At 43.0% G+C, this 26,979-nt stretch overlaps 2 protein-coding genes across 2 annotated transcripts in view; one reads left to right on the plus strand and one right to left on the minus strand.

The window, feature by feature from the left end:
• LOC119161287 (uncharacterized) overlaps nt 1-5,651 on the minus strand; it is a 63,670-nt gene extending 58,019 nt beyond the window's left edge. The window contains exon 1 of the mRNA XM_037413684.2: nt 5,369-5,651. Coding sequence (XP_037269581.1) covers nt 5,369-5,567 — 199 coding nt within the window. The 5' untranslated portion in view covers nt 5,568-5,651. The remainder of the gene's footprint in view (nt 1-5,368) is intronic.
• Nucleotides 5,652-6,864: 1,213 nt separating this feature from the next.
• Fdh (alcohol dehydrogenase class-3 Fdh) overlaps nt 6,865-26,979 on the plus strand; it is a 56,100-nt gene continuing 35,985 nt past the window's right edge. Inside the window, exons 1-3 of the mRNA XM_037413683.2 lie at nt 6,865-7,052; nt 16,327-16,428; nt 25,512-25,653. Of these exons, the coding sequence (XP_037269580.1) occupies nt 7,014-7,052; nt 16,327-16,428; nt 25,512-25,653 (283 nt within the window). The 5' untranslated portion in view covers nt 6,865-7,013. The remainder of the gene's footprint in view (nt 7,053-16,326; nt 16,429-25,511; nt 25,654-26,979) is intronic.

Consider the following 26,979-nt stretch of genomic DNA (forward strand, 5'->3'; position numbering starts at 1 on the left):
GGCAAATGGCCGGACCTCCAGCACTCATTCATATATTCAGTAATGGCCCCTACCGACTTTGGATCGAGGTTGCGCAGCGTCTTATTTGTCACCCCGTCAGGACCGGGTGCCGATGTTGTACGCAGTTTATGTAGCGCTATGCAAACCTCACTTTCCGAAATGTCGGCGTCCAACTGTTCGTTGGCTGTTCCAGTGTATTCAGGCAACTGCTCTGTGCTGTTCTGTTTCTGAGATGTGTTGATGTAGCGGGTGATGAGCTCCTCCAGCAGCTCTTCGTTGGTGCCCGGGTATTGATGGACAATTCGCGCGAGCTGTTTGCGTGCGGCCGACTTGGAGCTACCAGGGTCCAGCAGGTGTCGCAGAAGATGCCACGTTTTCTTGCAGCCCATCTGGCCATTGAGGCTGCCGCAAAGTTGGCCCCACTGTTGGCGTGTTAGCACAGCGGTGTGGGCTTCTAATTCACGTTCGAGCCTCGAGATGCGGCGGCGGAGCCTTGTGTTGTGACGTTGGCGCCGCCACCTACGCATGAGGCTTTCATGCGCCTCCCACATATGTAGAAGGCGTGAATCTGTTGATGGCTGTTCCGGAGTTACGTCTGCTTGGTATGTTGTAGCGTCCACATCTCGACTCAAAGAAAGTATCCATTCGTTCAAGTCCAATACCGAATCGGGTGCCGTTTCTTTGCGCAGTTGGCGGAATTTATCCCAGTCTGTAATGCGAGCTGTGGCTCGTTTTTTTACATTGCTTGTGGTTAACTCAATGGTTACCGCTAGAATGAAATGGTCACTTCCTACGGTGTGACCTGTGTTTTGCCAACGGGCACCCTCCGTGTTTTTGCAAAGGGAGAGGTCTGGGGTAGTATCTCGACATACGCTGTTCCCGATTCGCGTCGATTGCTCCGGATCATTGAGGATACTGAAACCTAGGTCGTGTATGATGCTCCATAATCGGCGACCCTTGGGGTTGGATTTCGGGTATCCCCATTCGGGATGTTTTGCGTTAAAATCGCCTAGTACGAGCAGCTTTGCATCCTTCGCCAGATTTGTTGCTTTCCGAAAGATGTAAGGTAGATCCGCAGCTGTATCTCTTGGAGGGCTGTATATATTTAAAATGAAGAGTGGCTTGTCTCCTCGTCTTTTTGGTATAATTTCCACCAGTGTGTGATGAATACTCGTACCCTCAATTTCATGTTGAATGGCTGTGACATTCTTGTGTACTAAGATGGCAGTGTGGCATTGTGCGCTCGCGGATATGTCTATTTTCTGATTATATGATGCGTATCCGGGCAGTTGAGCGGCAGTGTTCGTTTCTTGTAAAACTATGATGTCCGGCGAACATTCCCCATTTGGTGCATGGTTTTGAATATGCTGGATATGTTGCTGCAGATGGCCCTTCTTATTGCGGAAGCTCCTGCAGTTCCACTGCCAGACGGTGAGCGTGTGGAGAGCCGCCATGACTATGTTATTGGCGTAGGGGCCGGTGTGTGCCGGCTATTGGATGGTGTGCGGTGGATGGCCAACTGCACACTGAAGTCGGCCAGTGCAGCTTCGGTCGAGCTCTTTAACACGGCGAATGAGGTGGTTGTTTCCCGGATGGTTTGGTGGATCGCATTAAAGCGCGTTTCTAATTCAGCGTTCAGATCGGATTTCAGCGTTGAGATGGCTGCCGTGACTGCCGTCGTTACTTTTGTAGTGATGTCGGCGTCTGCGTGGAGTGAAGCTGTGGGTGTAGCTGCCTTGCGTTTATTAGCGTTCTGAAGTTGAGGAACTGGCGATAACGCCGGGTTTGGTGCCAGGGGGTTCGGATGTGCGTCTTGTGTTTCGGATGATGTGGGTGTAGTTTGTTTGTCGATACTGAGTGCTCTATCTATTTTGGCTTCTAGAGACTGGATGTAGCTAGTCAATTTAGCTATCTGGGACTGCTGGGCCGAGATTTGAGCCTTAAGGGCAGAATTCTCCTTTGCCAACTCCCTCACCTGTGAATCGGAAAATAGTAGTGATGCCGGGGCGCCCCGCTGCCAGGCCACCGACTTGGACGCTTCTCCGGGACCTCGACTGGATGAACGAGACACCGATGGGCTGCGCCTGGCTGATTTGGACCTTGAGTGAGATGAGGGCCTGCTGTCTCGTCGTTGGGCTGAGCGTGACCTCGGGCGCCTGCTGTGGGATCGACACCTGCTGCCACGTCGTTTAGCTGAACGAGACCCTGAGCGCCGGGTGTGGGATGGGGACCTGCTCTCTCGGCGCTGCTGCTGGTTGCTGCTGTTCCCGAGTGGTGGGAGAGATGCAGAATGGTCTCGAGATGATGGTGAGCGTCTGCTGGAGGAGCCACTGTGAGATGGGTTGCGATGGATGTTCGACGAAGGTTCTTGCGCTTCTTGCTTCGATTGCGGGGTGGGTGGCGCCTTCTTGATAAAGCGATACTTGCAGTTTGAGCTGCCGGTGTTGTGTGCACCATTGCAGACGATGCAGCGTGGCGTGCATGCGGGTGTTTCGCCCTGTCCTGGTGTGGGGTGTTCCTCTCCGCAACGGCGGCACCGCTGCTTACGTGGCATCGGGCAAACATCCGTGCGGTGACCAACCTTGCGGCAGTTAAAACACGATTCCACCCTGTTGTAGAACGGGTACAGCCTGATGTCGGTTCCGTGGTAGAATATCCACTTTGGAAGGTTTGGCGTCATTAGTGCAACCACGACGTGCCTAGTTTGGCCCAAGCGTCTTCCACTCACGATAGGAATGGTGGGGTTGCTGGCTTGTAGGTCTGCCAAAATCTCTTCGTCTGAGAAGTCATCGTATGCATGGAACATGATGCCTCGTATGGCGTCGTCTGGAGGGGGGGCGTAGACATGGAGCTCGATAGTAGCAGCGCCGATGGTAATCGACTTCACTCGAAGGTAGGCTTGGGCGCGTTGCGAGTCGATCACGCTCAAGGTAAAGGTATTATTGGTGGGGTGCGTCCGAAGGCGATCCCGACTTGCTGGTGGCTGATCTGGCAGTGAAGCTGCCTTGAGCAGGGCGTCGTGCAATTGCCACGGCGGCACTTTCGTCAAGTCGATGGGCGTTCTTGGACGTCCTACTATATGAATGGAGTCTTGCGGCAATCGGGGGAGTGGTGCCCGCCGACGTAACCGAGGCGGACGTGACTTGACCTGGGGTTGGCGTTCCGGCACAGCGGCGCGGGCATTCTCCGACGTACACGGTTGAAGAACGGGCTTGCCTTGGTTTTGAAGTTCCCGTCGGCGTCGTTCCTGGGCACGATAGCCGGGCGATTGCCAGGAATCGTCGGACCACTCCTCTTCAGAGATGGTATGACCTTCTACGACGCACTCCATTCCGGTGGGCGGCTGGGCACGACGATGTGAGTAGCGTGAGACGCTGCACCAGGCTTAGGCAAGGAGCCGGACGCGCGCTGAGCCAGCTAGGCTCAGGGCGGCGAGCGGCGTTGGTCGGGTCAGCAGATGCTCCTGGGAGAATCTTGATAAATCCAGTGCAGAGAGTGATATCCGCGCGTTCCCAATAACCTCATGCACCCACTCATACATAAATTATTGGTCAGTAAGCACGCGTCGCAGCGAAAATGCCGAAAGGCTCGGGAGACGATGTACAGTGCGTCCTACTGCTCCGAGCGTCTCCCTCGATCCCTCCCATGAATAGAATCTATATTAAGGAAAGAAGTTTGTACTTAAACGCTCGGTTTTCCGTGTTCGGAAAAACGAGCCCTTAAGTATACACTTCTTTTCTTAATTCATTAATGAGGGTCTCTTAATGGCAGACTTGGTGCCTTTAGGTAGTATACGAGGGACTATTGATCAGCTGCCAGTTAGTACTAAGTTCACGTGCTACGTGACGCCAAACAGGCTCATAAAGAGTGTGCCACACTCGCCGCCATGGCTACTAGTGGCGCTAACTGACACTCCCACGTTTAGATTGACATAGATACCCAATAAAGTGGCTGGGGGGATGGCTGTCATGGTAGCTCAGTGGTAGAGCATTGAATGCGTTATTCGAAGGCCGCAGGTTTGGATCCTGCCTACGGCAAGTTATCTTTTCACCCACTTTTCTTTCTTCTTATTTACATTACATTGGTTCTAATAACTACCCCTATACTTTTCTTGGCATTATTATCTGTTAAATCTCATTTATATATGTGTGTATGTGTAAATGCAAGCACTATCTTTCTACTTCATGCCATTGCCTACCATGTCTTGGAATGGGCAGCACAAATAATGCAGATAGAAAAATTAAAATACCGCATGTGTACCTTTTTTTTTTCTTGCTCTGTCTTTGGCACCACTTCAATGCAAATATTGAAAATTCATTCAACCAATTTTATGTTATGCCACTTGAAAACGAAGTATAACATTTACGCACTGACTACTTAGTTCAGCTGGTAAACTAATAATTGCAGTGCATAATTGGCTAGGGCACGTTGCCGGGCTAGTTGGTTAGGTTTCATCATTCATATAGCTATAGTGCACCATGACAAGGTCACAAAAGAGAGCGCTGTGTGTCTCTTTTTTGTGTCCTTATCGTGGTGCACTATGGCCATATGAATGCAGTGCATAAACTCACTTTGACACTCATATGTACAACACGAATGTGTGGATCATAGCAAAACAATTGCCATTTCCGTCAGTGCACGCTAAAAAGCCTAAATAGGTTTCTTACTCTGTACACGTTAGCATTAGTAAACCAGATTTCAACAGGAATGTCTATCAAGACTATCGTCATAGAGATTAAGCTAAATAATCCAACCGACAGATATGTGAGGTTTAAAGTCCCAAAATCACCATATGATTATGAAAGACTCTGCAGTGGAGAGCTCCGAAAATTTCGACCACCTGGAGTTCTTTAACGTGCTCCCAAACCTGAGCACACGGGCATACAGCACTAGCTAATTTAATCCCATGCTAGTGGCAATAGCGTTAACTGAACACCATTATGCTTTGCAAGATTGGTCAGAGCTTTCAAAGGCTTACTGCTACGCAGAGTGCTGAGTGTTTAGATAGTTCGATCGAGCTACTAACGAAAGCCACCTGTGCTACCGCAACACACCGCACGAGTTTGAACCATGCACACAAACGACAGCGACACAGTGATTATTAAAAATCTTCTCTTTCTGACTGCACAACTGAACGAATATGCAAATAAGCCATGCTATCTGCCTATTCGAAAAGTGGTGCACGAACACCGGTTAGCGACAACTATCGTAACACACTTTACGTCGTTCTTTGACTACCGTCTTTTCGATCAAAACAATGAGCGTGGGACACACCGGTGGGAACATGACAACGACATACAAGCTTAGCGCGGCCAGCGGTGTGTTATATGCACCGCCTATCAACGGAGTAACTATACTGAGTGCCTACCGACGATGGTTCGTGAGGAGCTCCTCCAAAACTGCGTGAAGTGAGTCTCTTCGTACAGCCTGAGTGCAGCGCTAAGTTCTTCCAACGAGGCAAATTTTGCCCCAGTTTCCATGACAGGGGGCGTCAAGGCAACGTAACCTGTGTGATCAACGTCCATGCTTGTCATCAAGCTAACGTAGCCTGCGTGATCACCATTCATGATTTTTCAGCAACTAATTTCTTTCGCACAAACAACACAAGCCGACGGAACCTCCACCATCTTTCTACAGGATGGCGATGGCAATGCGATGATGCCGAAGCAACGTTGGCCGAAGGCGTTGGTGGTTGCCATAGAGTTAATATACTATTGTGGTTTCCAAGATTTAGGGGGTTAGTTAAAAAAATAATTGTACAATATTCAACAAACGTATTGTTTAGAACACCAAAAATGTGTTTAAAACGAAGTTACAAGATGTCAAAATATCATCATACGCACCGGTTTTATTGCTAAATGTTCGTCTAAAAAAAGCGCGCTTCCTTAACTACTTATCACATAGAGTTTCGAATATGTATGAAATCCTATGATAGTCTGTATATTGATACGGATGTGATACTGACTCTGTAGAGTCTGTATTAACTCTATAGTTTGAAACTATATACCTAGCCGTCGGAGATGCGAGTGTATTCCAGTGTTAAAATGGGGACAAAAACCAAGCAAACCATGAAAAGTGTCTTACTGGGCGGCGTGTGATGCCATCACAGAACACGATGCCATCCTCGCTTTTCATTTGTGTTGTCACGCGTGAGCAGCTAGGAGGCAGAAATATGGGTGAAAAACTTGAAATTAACTCCGATTCACTATTGGCTGGAGTCTGGTGATCTATTTTTTTACACAGAGTTAAGCTTTTGTTGTATGCGGATTTTGGTGGCGAAATAGATTCCAGAGCTCAATGTTCTTGACGGTCCTGACCATAGAGCTCTCTGTAATCTACATAAAGACCGACCGTCTTAAAGTGGCCGATTCTTTTGATGGTTTTGTTTAAGTTTTGACGGAGCTTGAGGACATTGCAGGGAGAGTTGGGTCACCTAGGTTTAGTTTTATTGCAGTGTACTAAAATTCTAATACATACATCCAAACCTTCACATGATTAGCGGAAATTAAGACACCGTGCCCATGCGCAACCATACACATAATAAGGCATCGCGACATCAAAAAGTATGAAAAAATTAATTACACGGAAATTAATTGTTTTTCAATAAAGTTAATAGTGCAATTTTGTATCATTCGATGGCCAACCGAAAGTGAAACTAGTAAACAGCGCGTGGTATGTATTTTGAATTTCAGCCGCTCTCTTACGAGCTGGTCATTATTACAACTTCTTTGAAATATTACCAAATCATTACATTGCAGTTTATTTGAGACGTTGCAGTTAGTTAAGGCGTGGTCAAGTCACAATACATTTCGTTATCTGGTTTTCCTGCTGATCAAAATACGTATCTAATTGAGAAGCAAAACTTGCGTGTCGTGTGCAGAAGGCCGTGGTATTGTTGCTGTATCGTGCGTTAGAAACGTGCGTGCGTCGAGACGTCAAGGAGCATTTAGTAGTAGTACCGGCGTTAGTGGCTTAGTAGTATTTCTGTTAACTAGGTGTTGTGAGCTGTCATCATGTCGGCAGGAGGAGCAAGCGATTCCACCCAGGGCAAGGTTGGTTACTCGTCCAAGTAGTTCTCGCCGGCTGTGTTATCTTTATTACGTTGTTTTCAGCATGCCACTTTGGCGCGCCGAGACCCACCTGCCTTTATAGGGTATGTCGGGAAATCGGCAATGGGAATTTAACTTCCTGGAACTGAGCAATATATGAATCAAAAACGAAGTTCCCGAGTTTATGTTGTGAGGCTGCGTGTAGCTCACACCGTCACATGCAAGTCGCCTTCTTGCATTGCTTGTTTTCCGAAATGCAGCTAGTAGTTTGGCATGTTATGTAAAAAGGTCCTGGGTAAAATGAGTTTACTACAAGAAAGGAGCACGCTTTCTTCGTTGCGCGTGCTGCTACGCAGATATGTAATTTTAATATTACTGCGACTGCTTTGGCGGGGGCGCATGATTTCTCGATTGGCGAAACATCACATTTGTAGTGTGCGACTGCAGCGCCATGATGCTCAGTCTAGCGAGCAGAAAAATCAAAACTGGGCCGTGGTTTGACTAGTCGCGAAACGCGACGCGCACTTCCCAAGTTCGGTCATGATTGTTCGGACTGGAAATCGGGGTAGGGGGCGGAGATGGGCGCCCGCCTCTAATTTTTTTCGTCTTCAAGTAGCAAACAGATGTCACCACTATTGAGTGGGGAAACGTCTAGAGTTATTGCATCTGCACCTCAACAACCATGCAACACCAGTTCACGAGTCCACCTCGGTGGTACAGTGGTTACGGTGCCCGTATGCTAACCTCGGGGTCGCAGGTTTAATCTCAGCCTAGGCGGTTGCATTTTATGGAGTCGAAATGTGAGAGGCCAATCTACTGGCGATGTCAATGCATGGTAAAGAACACTGAATGGTCAAAATTTTCGAGGCCCGTTACTGCAGCATGCCCCATAAGCATAATGTGGTTTTGGCATGTAAATTTCCAGGTACTTTAACAATCAATGACAACTTTTTATTCATGCGAATACAGGAAAGTTACATACATTTAGTATACATAAGGAGGTCCCAATGTCGAAGACTGTATAGAGACCTCCTGTTAAAGGCAGATTATGCTAATACATAGCATTTCTAGCAACAGTAGCACTCTTTGTAAATATGAATTAAACTTATTGCCACAGGACAGTAAGGAAAATGTACACAATGAAGCAAAATGAAGCCATGAATAATGTTAAGCAGTGGAATAGGGAAAAAATTGAAAAAGCTATAATACATGAACTGTGCAAATTAAAACGAAATTATGATATAAAAAGGAACAGTATCAGTAAACATATTGAGGCACTTTCATTTAACACGTTTATGTATACTTGCAGACTAACAGTTGAATAATTGACACTATATGTTGTATATAGTGAGGTTAACTCACACAGACAGACAGGGCAATATTGAAAATGAAATAAAGTATAGTAATATTATTCTTTTGAGCTTCTTGACCAGTATTAACTGTAGGAACACAGTGACAGGTTCTAAAATTTCTATTACAACTGTGGCATCAATAATAATAATATGCAAAGCCTTAATTACAGACATATATATGAAACATAACATGTGTATCGATGTGAAATTTTTATACATGTTGGAGCAACTGGGAGCCACTGTGTAACCCCTGTATTCAGAAGCATGCCGTAACTTGATGTACCACCGCCTTAAGACAGTGCAAACAAGTTTCAGAAATCACCCTCAACGGAAAGAGTGCCTTTGTGGTGAGCTTCGCTTCATCATCTCTGCTTTGAGATTAAGTCAGAATGTGAGCGGTTTTTAATTGGTCATCAATTTTGAAGCATAATGGTGTGCGAGTGGCGCAGCCTACCACTGCCGATGTAATCTCATGAAGGTGCTGTGAGTTTTTGTTTGCATGCAAAACCTCTGCGAACATATTGGGAGATGTAGACTTCACGCCGAATGTGGCGAGGCCTTGGTTGGGCAAGAAAGAAACCGAAATGAAAGTGTATGGGGACATGATGCTCACATCGTGGCCTGAATGATTACCTCCGGCAATGCATCGTAGCCATGGTGATTTGCCAGAACTAATTGTGGAGGCCACATTCCACGATATTGTCCCTATAGAAGGAAATGGCACAAGCGCTGCTGGCATTTTTGGCATTCGAAACTACATTGCCAATGTGATATTCATGTATAACTCTCATACTTTTACTTATTTCTTTTCGCTGCTTTGCTATAGATAGGCTTTGATGTAGTGTTTTTCTGCTGGTCTGGATAACCCTACATTTTGTGCTTACATGTGTTAAATGGCATAGACTCAGCATTTTATAGATTTCATAGCTAGCTTTACTTTTTTCAGAAAAAAAAAATGACATTGCTTTTGTGTTAGCATCACAATATCAAACCCACTTGTGTCGAATTGTGAGCAAGGGCTGACTTGATGAAATGAGGCACTTGGAATGTATGTGAATCGCATTGGCTGTCTTGTTGAGTTGGAAGTCGCCAGCTGATTTGATCGAGTCAAGTTGTGGCTTCAAGTTATGGTTTTTTCTGAATATGGGGGTAAGTGATCTTTAAAACGTGATGCAACACCCGAGTCAAGCACGAATGGAAGTGAGTCGATTAGAAAACTTCAACCAAAAATTGTATTCAGAAACTCAGCGTTTCGAAGCCAGACCGGCTTCTTCCTAAGGGGTGAGAAAGCCACAGATGTGTGGCGCTTATATATGCTTGCTCGCCTTGCTTGAAAGGTTTGCTGTTACCCGTGGCAAACCCTGGCAGTAATTCCCGGCTGCGGCGGCTGCATTTCCGATGGAGGCGGAAATGTTGTAGGCCCGTGTACTCAGATTTGGGTGCACGTTAAAGAACCCCAGGTGGTCAAAATTTCCGGAGCCCTCCACTACGACGTCTCTCATAATCAAATGGTGGTTTTGGGACGTTAAACCCCACAAATCAATCAAACCCTGGCAGTAGAGGGAGGGCAATGTCCCAGTGGAGCGGTTAATATTCCTTGCTGTCTGCAGACAGCGGGGAACAGAGTGTACCAGTGACACGTCAATGCAGGTTTGGTCTTCAGAGATTAGATTGCTTAAGAGCTGGCTGTGTTAGACACTGTTGTTGGCTATTCTGTGCATGTGTGTGTCACATGTATATATACTCACTGTTTCATGCTTGAAATAAATCACTTGAAAGTACTGCCATCTTACCATTGGATCGACACTGCTTCAGCAATGGCTGAGGAAAGAAATTTCAACAAGTAATCATGTACATAAATAGTCATTTCTAGGGTTTTATTTATTTTATTTATTTAAACTCAAACCTCAATATAACGAACATGGATATACAGAAATATTAGTTATAAGGAGCTTTGTCCCATTTGCACACATTTCCAATATATTTGTAATGTGACTCCCGTTCAGCATGCAGAACTACCATGTTAGCATATTCTAAATGCCAAGGTAAGCACAAATTCTCATTTTTTTGTTGTCTCTTTAGAACTGCGCTATGGAAAAGCGGCAATGGCGTAGTGGTTAGAGCATCCGCCTCGGATGCAAAAGGTCTGTGGTTCGAATCCCGGTGCCGCGCAGTTCTCAACAGGATAAAAAAAAGAAAAAAAATCCACGTGGTGATGGAACTGCATTAAGAGGCCTAGGGTGCGGCCTCACCGGTGACCACCGGTAACGCACTCCCTTACCAGAGAAGGATTGGCCACCCTGGTGCAGTATCTGGCCACTACCCCCCATATGCATATGTCAACTCACGGCCCTCGGTCCCCAGCAGCTGCGAAGCAACTGACCACGGCGGCGGTCGAATCTGCAACGCAGCAGAGAGTGCTAAGAATCTCTGGATCCGGAGAGGCCGCCATTGGAACCTGACTTTGGCAACGTTTAACGCTAGAACCTTATCTAGTGAGGCAAGTGTAGCTGTACTGTTCGAGGAGCTAGAGGGTATTAAGTGGGATATAATAGGGCTCAGTGAGGTTAGGAGAACAGATTAGGCCTATACGGTGCTACAGAATGGGCACGTCCTTTGGTGTCTGGGCTTGGCTGACAGAAGAGAACTGGGGGTGAGGTTCCTAATTCACAGAAACATAGCTGGCAACATAGAGGAATACTATAGCATTAATGAAAGGGTGGTAGGTATCGTAATTAAACTGAATAAGAGATACAAGATGAAGGTGGTACAGGCTTACGCGCCTACATCCAGCCATGATGACGCTTCAGTTGAAAGCTTCTTTGAAGACGTGGAATCGGCAATGAGTAAGGTAAAAAACGCAGTATACAATACTGATGGGAGACTTTAATGCAAAGGTAGAAAAAAAGCAGGCTGGAGACCAAGCAGCAGGAGATTATGGCATCGGTACTAGAAATGCCAGAGGAGAGCTACTAGTAGAATTTGCTGAACACAATAAGTTACGGATTTTGAATACCTTCTACCGAAAACGAGGAAACCGTATGTGGACATGGAGGAGCCGTAATGGCGAAAATAAGAACAAAATAGACTTTATAATGAGTGCACACCGAGGCATCGTGCAGGATGTGGAAGTGGTTGGCAAGGTACGATGCAGTGACCATAGAATGGTACGGTCTCGAATTCGCCTAGACTTGAAGCAGGAACGACAGAAACTGATACGCAAGAAGCCAATGAATGAGCTAGCACTGAGACGGAAAGTACAGGAATTCAGAGACTCGCTTCAAAACAGGTACTCGGCTCTTATTGAGGAAACCAACCTTGGCGTAGATACAATGAAGGATAATCGGACGAGTATCATTACGGAGTATGCAGTGGAAGTTGGAGGCACGGTAGTTAGACAGGACACTGGCAAGCTTTCCCAGGAAACGAAGAATCTCATTAAGAAGCCCAAAGCATAAATGTTTGAAGTACAACAGACAAAATAAAACTCTCAGAGGTTTCGAAGTTGATTATTAAGCATGAGGTATCCAATGTAAGAAGGTATAAAATGGAGAGAATTGAACACTCTCTGAAAAATGGAGGAAGCGTCAAAGCAGTGAAGAGGAAACTTGGGATAGGCAAAAATTAGATGTACGCACTTAGGGACAAAGAAGGCAAAATAACTACCTATATGGATAGGATAGTTAAAATAGTGGAGGAGATTTACAGAGATCTGTACAGTAGCCAGGACAACCACGACCTTAATACTATAATAACTAGCAGTAACCCAGATGACACCCCACCAGTAATGATCGAAGAAGTCAGAAAAGCCTTGGAGAGCATGCAAAGAGGCAAAGCTGCTGTTGAGGATCAGGTAACATTAGATTTGCTGAAAGTTGGAGGACAGATTGTGTTAGATAAACTAGTCGTCCTGTTTACGAGGTGTCTCCTAACGGGAAGAGTACCAGAGTCTTGGAAGAATGCTAACGTCATCTTAATACATAAGAAATGAGATGACAAGGACTTGAAGAATTACAGGCCGATCAGCTTGCTCTCGTAGTGTACAAGCTATTTACAAAGGTGATTGCTAACAGAGTTAAGAAAACATTAGAATTCAATCAACCAAGGAACAAGCAGGATTTCGGACAGTCTACTCAACAATTAACCACATTCATACTATCAATCAGGTAATAGAGAAATGCTCAGAATGTAGCCAACCGCTATATATAGCCTTCATAAATTACGAGAGGGCCTTTGATTTAGTAGAAATATCGGCAGTCATGCAGACACTGTGGAATCAGGGCATCGATGGAGCATATATAAACATCCTGGAAGAAATCTACAGGGGATCAACTGCTACCATAATGCTTCATAAAGAAAGCAACAGAATACCAATCAAGAAGGGTGTAAGGCAGGGGGATACAATTTCCCCAATGCTATTTACCACATGCTTACAGGAGGTTTTCAGAGGCCTAGAATGGAAACAGTTAGGGATAAGAGTTGAAGGAGAGTACCTTAGTAACCTGCGCTTCGCTGATTACATTGCATTGCTGAGTAACTCAGGGGACGAATTGCAACTCATGATTACGGAGTTAGACAAGGAGAACATAAAGGTGGGTCTTAAAATTGATCTGCAGAAAATGAAAGCAATGTACAACAATTGGAAGAGAGCAGCGCTTTGAGATAGGTAATAGTCCACTTGAAGTTGTAAAAGACTATGTCTACTTAGGGCAGGTAATAACTGTGGAGCCGAACCACGAGATTGGAGTAACTAGAAGAATAAGAATGGGGTGGAGCACATTTAGCAAGCACTCTCAAATTAAGACAGGTAGATTGACACTATCCCTCAAGAGGAAGGTATATAACAGCTGTATCTTGTCGGTACTTAGCTATGGAGCAGAAACTTGGAGACTTACAAAGAGCGTTCAGCTTAAATTGAGGACGACGCAGTGAGCAATGGAAATAAAAATGGTAGGTGTAACCTTAAGAGACAAGAAGATAGCTGAGTGGATTAGGGAACAAGTGGGGGTTAAGGATATCATAGTTGAAATCAAGAAGAGGAAATGGACATGGGCCGGGTATGTAGCGCGTAGACAGAATAACCGCTGGTCATTAAGGGTAAATAACTGGATTCCCAGAGAAAGCAAGCAGGTTGGGGGGATACAGAAGGTTAGGTGGGCGGATGAGATTAAGAAGTTTGCGGGTATAAATTGGCAGCAGCAAGCACAGGATAGAGTTATCTGGCGAAACATGGGACAGGCCTTTGTCCTGCAGGGAACGTAGTCAGGCGGATGATTATGATGAAAAGAAAATGCAGAATAGTATTGTAATGTATACAGTGTTAGAAATAACCTTTGTAATGAATCTTCAAATATAACAGACATGTTTTCTTGTAAAATACGACTTTGTTATAATGAGGTTTGTGTGTATTTATTTATTTTTGTTGGTACTGTAGGCTCACTTAAAGGTCCTCACAAGAGGGGATGCAAATAAATTAAACTAATGTGTTTTACATAATGTACAGTTAGATCAGTGCATCAAGGAAAAATGAAAATCTAAGCATTGTAACAAACAAAATAAATTTAGAATTACTGATAGCCAGATGGAACTCTAGCAAGTTGCTTATGTACGCCAATAAGCTGTACAACAAGTGCCAACACAGCAGGATATCACTACCATCCAAGCTACCTATTAGATTTTGCTAGTATAAAATGAGCTAAATGCATGTGAAACAAAAGCAAGGTGTCAACACCCAATGGTAAATAAAATTTTACATGACAAAACAACAATAAGATTCTGAGGCACACCGTTGTGGGGTACAAATCGCCCAGAATCAGTTTTGCCATCTGTACTTTTGTGGGATTATATGCAGCAAGGAGCATAAAGTTGTGGTTCAAAGGCAGCTAGAAATCGTGAACTCAGTGACAGACTGGCCTGACGACGTCATAGGCAGAGAAGCACTGTCATTGGCTGATTGCGCATTCATGGGTGCATAGTTACCTCGGCCATCACAGCGTGTCGCCACATGCTCATGTGGCACTCTGTAGTGCTCAAGTTAAACCTGTGGACTTGTGATTATGCCACCTGTGAGCCAAAAGGGGACGAGGACTGTGCTCAAGGTCGTCACGCATGCTGACGTACAGATGTAGTGCATTTGTCATCCCCCCTCTCCCTGTGAAGATGTCAGTCTGCTCGCTAGAATAAAAGGTTGCATGCTTGAAGTGTGCAACAAATCCCTGCAGCTTCGCTGGTACCTAATAGATACGAAACATTTTTGGGACAAAGGACTCCCGAGGCAATCAACTCTGGTAGTGCGGTCATTCGATAGTTACTTGGAAAAGTGTTGCAGGTAATTTTTAAAAATAAAGTTTTTCAATATATGAAAGTGAATTCAGTGTTAATACAATGGTAAAATGTTTAGTTCAGTTTTTATAGTGCCTAAAAACATGTCGCATTATACGATCACTTGGTAATGTGCTTGAGTTGGGCCTAGGCGATTTTGGCAGTGGCCAGGTTTGATTTTATTTACATTGAAACGGGACATCATTATGTGGGTTTTGTTACCATCAAACGGTGACATTTATCTGATACCATATGCTTGCCAGATATTGTGCTTGATAGGACATTGATTGTTTCGCACTAATCAGCAGCAGGAGCCATAATAGGGCATTAAGGTAGTGCCTTTTGCTAAGCTCTGTGATGTGGATGGAGAATTCTGACTTCGAATATTATATTATGCTGTAAGATGCAGGCAAGAGGTTATATGCAAGTGTATTTACACATGGCCAAAATGTCGTATCCCAGACTAGTTTCGAATTCTCATCTTTTTATTTATTCATCTGTTCAAAATACTGCAAGCCAACATTCTGGATCAAGCAGAGTGGGCTTCGCATACAATGCAAAAATAAATACTCAAATAGTGCAACAGCACTGTTTGAGTACTATAAAACTAGTATGAAAATTATTTTAAAAATACTAGGGTCATCGAACAAAAGGAGCAAACATGCATGTGGTAAGAACAAGATAAGTAGAAGCAATGAGAACTGAGAGTGCTGGATCTTTAAAACATGGCATTGCATATCGCTAACAAAATCATTGAACCTAAATGTGCTACCTGCCAAAGAATTCCAATTCACGACCGTGCTAGAGAAGAAACTGTATCGAAATGTTTTTGTGCGAGCGAACATTTGTGCCAACGAATATTTGTGACTGTGCTGCATTTTTCTCATTATTCTAAGAGGCTTAACAGATCTTGGGAGAGCTAAATTTATCTTATCTGCAAGGCAGTTGTAAAGGAATAAAAAGCGGTCCACTTTTCTTCGGGCTTCTAGCGTCTGTATTTCATTGCGCTTCATTACATGTGTAGGGGAATTGAGACAGAACTGGCTACCTATCCTTATTGCTGATCTTTAGCACTATTGAACTCAAAAGTATGCATAATCATATATTACTGCTTTTGTAGTTTTGAAAAAGACTTTTGGGGAGATAGGCTGTTCAGGCTGTTCAATGTTTCTTTTCTTGTCTTAGGAGAATGCTTGTTGGCATGCATTTTAGCATGCCTCAACTGTTTATCTATTGTATGGGTGTATCTATCTTTTCGGCTTGTTTCACAACTCCACAAGATGTCTCATTGTAAGAAACTTGGGCTATATTATATACTGAATGTGCTCATTGTGTCAGCTGATAATTGTCCATTCTTTAAGCTTTTCATAATTGGCTCAGATGTTGCTGTATGATTATTCTGCCTGAATTGACCTTGCAGCCTGAGATGTGATAGCATCAAAGCTAAGTTCTAGCTAGTTCGCGAAAGGCAGAAGTATTAAAAAATGAAAAGGTTTGCCACAAAATATAACCTGGCCATGAACAAGATGTTTCTGTGTGCAAATTTTAGAATAAATTAGATTTTATGTTTGTTTCATCGCATTGCCAATGCTTTTTTTCTGCAGCCCATCCAGTGCAAAGCTGCAGTTGCTTGGGAACCTTCAAAGCCACTTACTATCGAGACGGTTGAAGTTGCAGTGCCAAAGGAGAGAGAAGTCCGAATCAAGGTGCTTTTTTATCATTTTGTGTCTGTAAGCGTGCCTATTATTCAGGTCTGCACTTCTGCCCTAATGAATAGGCCCATTTACTAGCCTATTATTGCAGATGCATACCTGATTGCAGGTGTGGTGGGGATTAATGGGGCTTAAAGGGCCAGTAAACAGGCTCTGACTTTTTTTTTTCTGTAACCACCACGCAAGCTTGCCAATTCGTACAGTAGACCATAGTGATCACATTTTCCAAATATAGCAACGCTGTGCACCACACTAACCTTTCATTTAGAAAAAACATTCCCATGCCTTTTTTGGCCTGTTTCAACCTCACAGTCTTCATTTTCATTTTCCTGTGCTGCCTTCTGCTGTTTTGTAGAGCTCGGGACTACCGGGAGAAACGTTATTGCCAGAATGAAAGCCTCCAAGATAAAGAGCTCTCTTGTTACTTTCCGCTAGAGCAAGGGTGCTCCTCACATCACACTTCCTCCTTACATCGCTGTGACATGTGCTCATGTCAGGGATGCCCCACACAGCCGTTGCCTGTGCACTGATGATGAATTACTGACATCGTGTGACATTGCCAAAGTGGGCAGAATCACGACGACGGGATTCACCTTCTCCTTTTCTATAGGAAACCAGCGTTAGTTTTCACGGCTGTCTTAGCGCACACTTCTCAGCCGCTCCCGCAGATGAGTGGCGGCTGGTAGAGGTGGTGCGGGCGTGCATAGCCATGACAAAACCAAAGGGTGCTGGTGGTACTGCTGCGATTTCAAGTGAAACAATACATAAAAAGAGGGAGGACGCATTTCTGTACATTTTTCTTTCTTAATCGTATCAATAAATAAGGAGGAAGCATTGCATTCAAGTGGTCAGGCGATCAAAGTATGTTGTTCTGATCTCGCTCTCTTGTCTAGTTGTGTCGGGCTGGTTTCCAAATCGAATGGTGCGTGTCTGATATATTTACTTGATAGTGAAGATGGCCACCAGTGGAAACCAGGGCCAAACAGTCGAATATAAACAATGTTTTGCCGGAAATAAAATGAGCGTATTAATTTAGCATACGGCGTATGTAATTTTTTTTATCTGGCCCACTGAGCATTGAGTCGTGCACCTCAGGACTAACAAAGTTTCTCATACATCCATCCATCTGACCACCACCACCAAACTCCATCTGGTGCCACCGCACAAAGTAAAGCAGGTAGCCTACATTATTTGTAAATGGTTATGTATAAAGGAAAGCTGCCTTATCCACAAGATTTTTGCGGCGCACGTTTGCCTACACCTCTGAACTGTTATAAAGGATACTCTTGCGGTGAATACTCGATGCTGAGATGCCTCTTTTTAGCTTAGTTTTGGCTAAAGACAGGGTTCTTAGTTTTGGCTAAAGACAGGGTTCTTGTTAAGAACAAAGTGGCAGACTACTCGAAGCTTAGCTTTATGGAGCCAGCCGATGTGGTAAGCTTCTTTTTCAGTGGCTGCTGTGGCTAAGCAACATCAGAATTTACCGTATGCCTTGCTAGAGAAGTATCGAATGTCTTCGATTTTTACTTGTCATTTAGTTCACCTAACTCACAGTTTCAGTTTTTCCACTTGCCTGTGTCGGCTTAAATTAAGGTCTCTGTTCAACATCAATAATTACTAGGATTTCATGTGCCAAAGAAGATATCATTTTGAGGCAGTCGTAGCATGGGTATCAGGATTAATTGTGGCCTCTTGGAGTTCTCTAATGTGCATATACTCAAACCTCCATATAATAAACTTATATTACGAAATATCGGTTATAACAAAGTAAATGAAAAATAGTCTTTCAACAAATATAGTGTTGGGAATAAATCTTTATGACGAATTTTTGGATAAAATGAATTTTTTCGTGTAAGATGCAACTTTGTTATAATGAGGCTTGAGTGTATAAATATCTTGGTTCACAGGTGTTCTTTGTATTCTACCCCCATCGAAGTGCGGCTGCCGTGGTCGGGAATTTAACCCATGCCTTCAAGCATGGCAGCGCGACACCACACGCACTATGCACCTACGGTGGTTTGCTTGATCAACGTCCCGTGCAGACATACCACGGTCAGGGCGTACATACGATGCCAGAAAAAAGAAAAAAAATTGACGCAGCTACCACTTCCTTTGTTTTTGTATTGTTTTACTACAGATGTGTGCTGCGTGGTATCATCGCAGCACAGACTTATCGGTGGGGGCTTGTCAGCCTGCACTAGTTAAAAACAAAACCCAGCATGCAACCAGAAAGTTAGGACGATGGAGTCCCCATCACAGCACAGCACTGTCCCTTCAATGCCAAATGCATAGACTCCGTCTACTTTGCTGGGCTTCTCTCCATTTTTTTAGTGCTTTTTATGTGAGAGTAGCCTTTGGACAAAGTAGTTTTTCTAAACCGCAGTGCAGTATTATTGGCGCAATGGCTTTTCGAGCTGTTTGTTCCACAATAAAGCACAGCGGCCGGTCGTCTGGGCGCGAGCAGCTGAGTTGTGTTGCGTCTCTCCGCCAGATGATCTTTTTTGGCGCGCCACATATCCAGCGCTGGTCTCCCATAGTGGAGAAGCGTGGCGAGGCCGCACAGAAATTCGAAACCAGCTGAAACTGCTATTCTATCTCCTGTAAAAAATTAAGGCATTTTTCTTGAAATTTTGCAGCAGCATGTTCAAATAGCGAAATGTGCATATTTTTCTTCATAAAAATTTTTGCAACTCGGGGTTGTTTAGTGGCCCTTAAGTATATTTTTTTTATGTGTGCATGTATAACTGCATTTTTGCTTATGAAGCTTTACTCTAAGGATATCCCAAACAAGACACCAGTGTGTTTTTGAATGATCTTATAAGCTTTTTCTATAAGCTTCTTAGTTTGCAGCAGCTATACATTCTTTCATTAATAGCAGCGATGTTAGATAAGAAATAGCTTTTTGGGGGTGCTTAAAGGCTTCAGTGCTTTTCGTTTTAACGTAACTTTTAAAGGTTGTGTGAGATGCGTGGCTGATTGTGGATGGTGTGTAATCTTATTGTGGTTGAGCTTAGACTTGTGCGAATATTTGAATGATTGAATATTTGAACAAATAGTAGAGTATTCAAATTCACTTTGGTTCTAATTCAAATTATTGAATATTTCAAAGTATTCGACGTGAATGAATAGGTGTATAGTACTAAACCGCATGTAACCACGTGTGGTGGTTTCACTGCAGTATAGAGGTGGTAAGCCATAAAAGCACCTATGCAGGGAAAATTCGCTCTGCTGCGAAACCCCACTTCAAACTTGAAGGGGCCGTGCAACACTTTATGAGCATGGTCAGCAAACGCTGCTGATCGGTAGTCGAGGCTACCGGAAACACATGAGCTAATTTATAGCGCAGCACGCGACCTGGAATTCAAAATGAATTTTCGAAGTGAGAAGAATTGCTCTTTTCTCTCTGCAAACGATGCCACAATGTTAATAATTGCTCGTCACAGTCGTTGTACCAGCCATTGGCTGATTTGAGCATGGGGCGCTCGGTCGTTACTGAAGCCGCTGCGAGTGGACGTGACATTTCCACGCGTACATGCGAGATCACACTGAAAAGCCGCATATTCAAAGAAAACGAAAGATATAAAGAGTGTTCAAGGTCACAACACGCACATGACGTATTTTATTTCCCTATTCCATCTCTCCTGGCTTTGCTTCAAGCGCTTTCATTGGGACAAGAAGAGAGAATGCAATTGCAGCATTTGGCAAATCTTTGTGACTCCGCTCATACTGGACCGACACTCAAAGTTTTTGCTGCGGTTAATTAATAAGACAATAAGCTTCTTTAGTGAATCAATTTCTTGAAGAACTGTTGCAGGGTCCCTTTAAATGAACATATTATCTTCAAATCGATTGATTATTTTTTAAGCTTAAGAGCTTGTTTTGCAGGTTTATACGCTCTAGCTGTAATGAACAATGTTATGTATTTTACAGGTTATCACTGTACTTGCATCCTACTGAAAGTCAAATACTGCTACTTCTCAAAGTTGTTTCGACTTCCTTTGAATGGAAAAAAATAAACAGAGCATAGAGGCCTTGTATAAAAAAAAAATATTGTGCAGGTTAGTTAGGTCATGATAAATATGTCCATTTTTCTTTATACGTCGTATATTCTATTCGAATTCGATTCAAAATTATTCGACCAAAATCGCTATTTGCTTCGAACCTAAAATTTATTATTCGCACAAGCCTAGTTGAGCCATATGGGAACAGTAGCACCTTACAGTAGCCACCATGCTCAATGTATTACTCATACACTGGTAAATTTTTAGAGAAATTTGTGAAGTGTTGTGTAGCATTATATCACCATTCACATTCTTTTAAAGAAAAGGCGTGTTGCTTATAGGATACTGTAAACTTTTATACAGTTTTCTGTAAAACTAAGGTGTGGCAAGGTTTTATGCATGTCTTTGATGTATATTTTCTATGTGTGTTAGTCTTGTTCCTAGCCCACAAGGTAAAATATTGTAAAAAATAATTCAACTAAGAAGTTGAGTATTTTTTAAGTAAATCTTACTACTGAACAAAAATATTGCACCTAATTCTTGATCAACGTCAACAAAAATCATAGCAACATGAAAAGCCCAGCTTTATAAAGTGTGAATATATCTGAAGAGGTGTAGGTACGAAATTTTGTACTTAAAATATGAGAGGTTTTGAGGAAATGTGAGAGTAGCTTCTAGAAAATATTTCATATGTTATTAGTGAGAGAAAAAACACTGCCCTTACATTTTGCAAGAAATGACGGAAAAATACCCAGGATATTTAGAAACAGCTCTTGGCAAAAGATTTCATAGCACGCTGAAATAGTGTTGTTTGTAGTGCATGGAAATCTTTTGTTTAGAGGAAAGGGAAAGATGCTAAATATACAAATGGCAACATTTATTCTTCATTGCTGCTTGCAAAATTAAGTTGCCCGGCCGCGATGGTCTAACGGCCAAGGCACTCGGCTGGTGACCCGCAGGTCGCGAGATCAAATCTCGGCTGCGGCGACTGCATTTTTGATGAAGGTGACAATGCTGTGGGCTCGTGTGCTCAGATTTGGGTGCACATTAAGAAACCCCAGGTGGTCGAAATTTCCGGAGCCCTCCACTACGGCATCTCTCACAATCGTATGGTGGTTTTGAGACGTTAAACCCTACATATTATTATGATGATTATCATTATTATTGCAAAATAAAGTTCATTTTAGTGGTTCAAGTTAGTGCAGGTGACACAGAGGCTGGGTGGAAAACACACTAGAACTGATGTCCTTTCTTGTTTTGTTTTGCGCTGTTTTGAGCCTTTAACCCTTTTCATGTTATGACCACCATTTATTTTTAGTAAAAAATGACCATGAATGAGCTTTGCCTGTCGCTGATATGTCACCTTTTCTTGCATTACGATGGACAAGCTGCTTGCGTCTTGGTGTAGCAGACCAAGTTGGGTAGCAAAAGCAAGACCACGTTCATTTACGTGGAATAGTTTAAAGGTGTTGGCCAAATGGACTCGCAATAAAACACTATGGCTATTTCTGTACAGAATTGTGACAAAGTGTTCTACAAGAGTTTTAACTGAGGCATAAAGAGGCCCTGCAACATCTTATGAACAGTCAGGAAATGTTGCACTGCATGCACCATGATGTACACAATATCATGAGAAATACACCCAAACATCACTTGCTCTTTCTTTTGCAATGTCATCTCAAGTTATTTATGCAGCAAGCAAATCCAGCAGGTATTAGCTTATTTTATAATGGTAAAAGCATTCTCAGATATTCTTGGATAGTTTGTTTTGACTTAAATAAAAAATATTGGCGTGAAGGTAAAAAATATTGGCGGATCCCACGTACAGTGGGAATTGATGATATGCAAAGCATGAATAAGGAAGGCTCATATGTCACTTTAAATACGGCACAGCGTTACGAAGTGGACGTAAATTGTGCTGTACATCATGTCATGATTATTATGTTTGTGTCTGGCATTTGTGTTCGTCGTCCTTTCATGTTACATAATACCGAATTAAGTATATGTGAAGCTAGCAAAACAGCTGGGACCAGGCTATGGGCGTAGCATGTAGTCATATTTTGTGTGACACGCATGTCATGATTATCATGTTTGGATGTGTCAATTACCTTCTTTGTCTATTCACCTCACGTGATACAAAATTTACGATATCCGAAGCTAACGAAACAGCCACAAGCACGCTATGAGCGTAGCATGTAGTCATGTTTTACATGAAACACAAGTAATTATCATGTTTGGACGTGTCATTTACTTTCGTCTATTCGCATCACGTGATACCAAATTTAGCATATGTGGAACTAGCAAAACGGCCACAAGTGCGCTATGAACGTAGCATGTAGTCATGTTTTACATAACACACATGTTATGATTATTATGTTTGGACATGTCATTTACCTTCGTCGTCCATTCACGTCACGCAATACCAAATTTGGTATAGGTGACACTAGCGAAACAGCCGAGAGCGCATCATGAGCGCAGCATGTTGTAATCTCTTACATGACACGCATGTCATGATTATCATGTTTGGACGTGTCATTCACCTTCGTTGTCCATTCACGTCACGTAATACCAAATTTTCTATACGCCACGCTAACGAAAACCGTGGGCGCATCATGAGCTTGGTGTGTTGTCATGTTTTTACATTACACGCGTATCATGATTATCTTGTTTGCACCATTCATATACCTTTGTCATTCATTCACATCGTGTAACACCAATTTTCGTGTATGTGAAGCTAGCGAAACGGTCGTGAGCGTACTATGAGCGTATCATGTAGTCATGTTTTACATGAAACGCATGTCATGATTATCATGTATGGACGTGTCAGTTACCTTCGTTGTCTGTTCGCATCTCGTAATACCAAGTTTAGTGTATGTGAAGCTAGCGAAACGGCCGTAAGCACATCATGTGCGTGGCATGTAGTCATGTTCTTACATGACACGCATATCATGATTATCATGTTTGCACCAGTCATATACCTTTGCTCTCCGTTCACGTCCCATAATACCAAATTTGGTATGTGTGAAGCTAGCGAAACGACCACGAGTGCACTCTCAGGGTGGCGTGTAGTCATAACTTACATGACATGCATGTCATGATTTTCACGTTAGGGTCTGTCACTTATGTTTGCCATGCAGTCATGTCATACCATACCAGTTTTGCAATATGTCATGTGAACGAAACCGCCGCAAGAGCAGCAAGACCATCACATGTAAATTATGACATTCATGACATAGATGTCATGATTTATATGTTATGATTAATCCAGTGATAAAAGTGCTGCTCCAATTGCTCCAAACTGCTCCAAAAGAGAAATGCTGCTTCAAAGTGCAATATTTGTTTGTAAGTGCTCCAAACCTGCTCCGAAAGAATGTGGGCAAACTAAAAAGAATAAAGTTGAACTATGGGACTATCCCGTGAGCCTAAGCGAAACCAAAAGGAAGCTGTATACACTATCATCCCAGTCTGCTACTCAGTGGCGTAAATCCAGAAAATTTTCAAGGGGTGACACATATGAGGACATAGTGTCCAATTCATATCTTCATTATGGGTTGTATATTTATTTATATAGGAATTCAATCATGCTTTCAAATAAAATTTTAAAAAAAGGAGGGTGGTTGAGTGGGTGGGTGGGTGTTGAAAGTGCTTTAAAATGTACAGCATGAGTTTATCTACATCAGCAGTGTTGCTCGTGCAGGAAAAAGCCAATTGGCTAACCGCGCTGGCGAAAAACTTTTATAGCTGCATCCAGGAACGTTGTGGAGTCAGTGAGCGGCCAGGTATTCTCACAGTTTGGTAAAATTGCTGCATCTATCTTGTCTATAGTGTAGTAGCAGTAAGCTGTAATTGTGGAAATATCATGGCTACCGCAGTTGTTGCTATATGCTTTTGCCACGCCCATCTGAACCACAAGTAGTGGCCTAACACATTAAAGAAGTTGTAGCAGATCCAATGTATGCTGTTGGAATCTACACCAAGCAAAGCTACTTTGCACCTTTGTTTTTCACACAGCACTCAGGTGCGCACATTGCAACATGTATTCCTGGTGGGTCTCTTCCTCACACTTTCTGTTTTAGTGTATATTGCATATAATTTCAATGGTCATTTCTTTCTTATTAAGCTTGTGTTTAAAGTCTTCATTAGGTCGCCCATAACTTTAGCCGAAGTGGTTTTGAAACAGGTGATGAATTAGAGACAGGTAATGGAGACTAAGTGGACCAAGTGACGGGAAGTCGAGACCGGCTAGCATCCAGTGCTCTCTGGCCAGGGTAAAAGAAGAGAGCAAGTGCAAAACACCTGAAATAATTATCTATAACTCCTGTTTCATTTGCCATATTTAAAAAAATTGAAAAGAAAGACTTGTGGGCCAATAGAGTATAGTAATAAAGTCATTCTATGATTCAGAAAGGTGTTGCAGGGCAGAAGAATGGCAATTTGGGCTAGTTGGTTTGAATTCAATTCTTTGCCTTCCGTGCCTCGACTTTCGTCTGTTTCTTCTAGCACATTCATGCTCGCGCTGCAGCCCTTATTACCATATTGCAGGGCCTCTTTGCCAGCTTTCTTATCTACAGAGGAAGGTGAGAGATTATGTTGCCAACGTAATGCAAATCTCTCAGGGATGTACACATGTGAGAAAACGTATACGGATCAAGTGCAAGTCGAAATCACTGTCTAGTCGCAAGGTGTCTATTGCGAGTGCATTGCTTTGATGATATAGCTGTTGGCAGCATTACTCGGACAGAACTCGACAGAGAAATGGTCGTGATAGCAGATGGCTTGCCACTAGGCGCCACAGACAGTAAAGGTTAATGTACGACAATGGTCCGTATTCTTTTGCTCACTGGTGTACTTTTTCAACATCTGTATTTATCCTTTTATAACCATTCATTGCAACTTTTGCCTTTCTACATTTTGTTAATTCCCATCTTTGTCTATGGCTGTTGGACAGTTGGTTATCCACTGAGAAGTTGACAGCCACTATTTTTCTCTCTTTTTGTGTGCGTCTCTGTAAATACAATGACTTACTTCTACTGATAGTTCTTCTGTGAATGAGCTTTTTGAGTATTGTTTGTCCAGGTTCTGCACAGCGGTGTCTGCCACACAGATGCTTACACTCTTGGAGGCTTGGATCCTGAAGGTGCATTTCCTTGCATATTAGGCCACGAAGGTGGTGGCATTGTTGAGAGTGTTGGGCCCAATGTCAAGGGCTTCAAGCCAGGTAAGTTATCAAATCACTTTAAAGCATTCTGGGCCTGTTATATTACACTTCGATTTTGAATACTTGAGAAAGTTTGTTTTCCAACCAGTTTGGAGAACCGTTCCCGTTTAAGAACGAGTTTGAAGTGAGCGATTGTCCTGTCTGGTCCTTTTTTTTTTGTGTGTATCTTATGTGTTTCAAGTACAATCATAGGTTGCTCTGTTCATCTAACTCCGTGTGTAGCAACGTACTTTTAACATTTGACATTCTAGATGCTGTTTCATGCTAGACATTCCTTTTTCTAAAGGCACAGAGTTACCTCATTTCAGTGTCATTGACTCTTGTCATATAACAGGAATATGCAAGTGTGAACAGACAGAGTACAGAATTTAATGCAGTGCTAATGAGCAAATGCATGTAAAGCATGTAAATGACATGGCACTTTTTGAGAGTGATTGTTACTTTTTAGATTTAGCATTCAGTTCTAACAAACATGAGGAGAGCCTTGCACTGGGCAACAATAGTTAGTGACTTATCAAGTCATTGTTCTACATTGTTTGATCAATTACCATAAGATCGCTATAATTATAACTTGATTAATTCATTTTCTTACATATTAAAAAAAATTCTGAGATTCCACATTTCCTGATGTGAATTTGATTGGGTAATTCAAAGTGACGCCTGAAAAAGCCCAGTCAGTTCAATCTTGGGCTCTGCATGGCAATACAAAATCTAGATTTTGCCACAAACCCATCGAAATAATAGGTTGGCTATACTGGTCTTAGTTACACTGCAAACCCTGTTGAATGATAGCCCTTCGTAGCTTCAAGACAATCCTGCGCAGTAATGCTGATTAGTGCCTTAGCCTGATTGTTGCCAATCTAAAAACTAGTCCACAGTATGCCTTGCAGACTGGTGCAATGCATGGTTGTTGAGATGTGCCCCACTTTAACACAGATTGTGGCCAATCTAAAAACTAGTCCACAGTATGCCTTGCAGACTGGTGCAATGCATGGTTGTTGAGATGTGCCTCACTTTAACACAGCAGTATGTTAAACACTGTTAACACATGGGCAGCATGTCACATGCTGTCTTTTCTACCTTGTCCCCTCCTTGCAGCATCGTGTCCTGTGATGCAACCATTCACCAATTTCAATTCCTACATGCCTGCAATATGAGTGTGCTGTATGCTAGCAGCTATAGTCCAATGCCAAGCATGATTGTGTTAGCTTTGAAAGTTCACTTTCATTTTTAAGTTCCCACTCTCCTTGCATATGATGGCTGCACATAAAGACAGTTGAAAAAAAAAAAAGTACTCAATATGGTTCTGACAAAACTCATTTGGTA

Source organism: Rhipicephalus microplus, chromosome X, assembly GCF_043290135.1.
Source record: "Rhipicephalus microplus isolate Deutch F79 chromosome X, USDA_Rmic, whole genome shotgun sequence".
Taxonomy (NCBI): domain Eukaryota; kingdom Metazoa; phylum Arthropoda; class Arachnida; order Ixodida; family Ixodidae; genus Rhipicephalus; species Rhipicephalus microplus.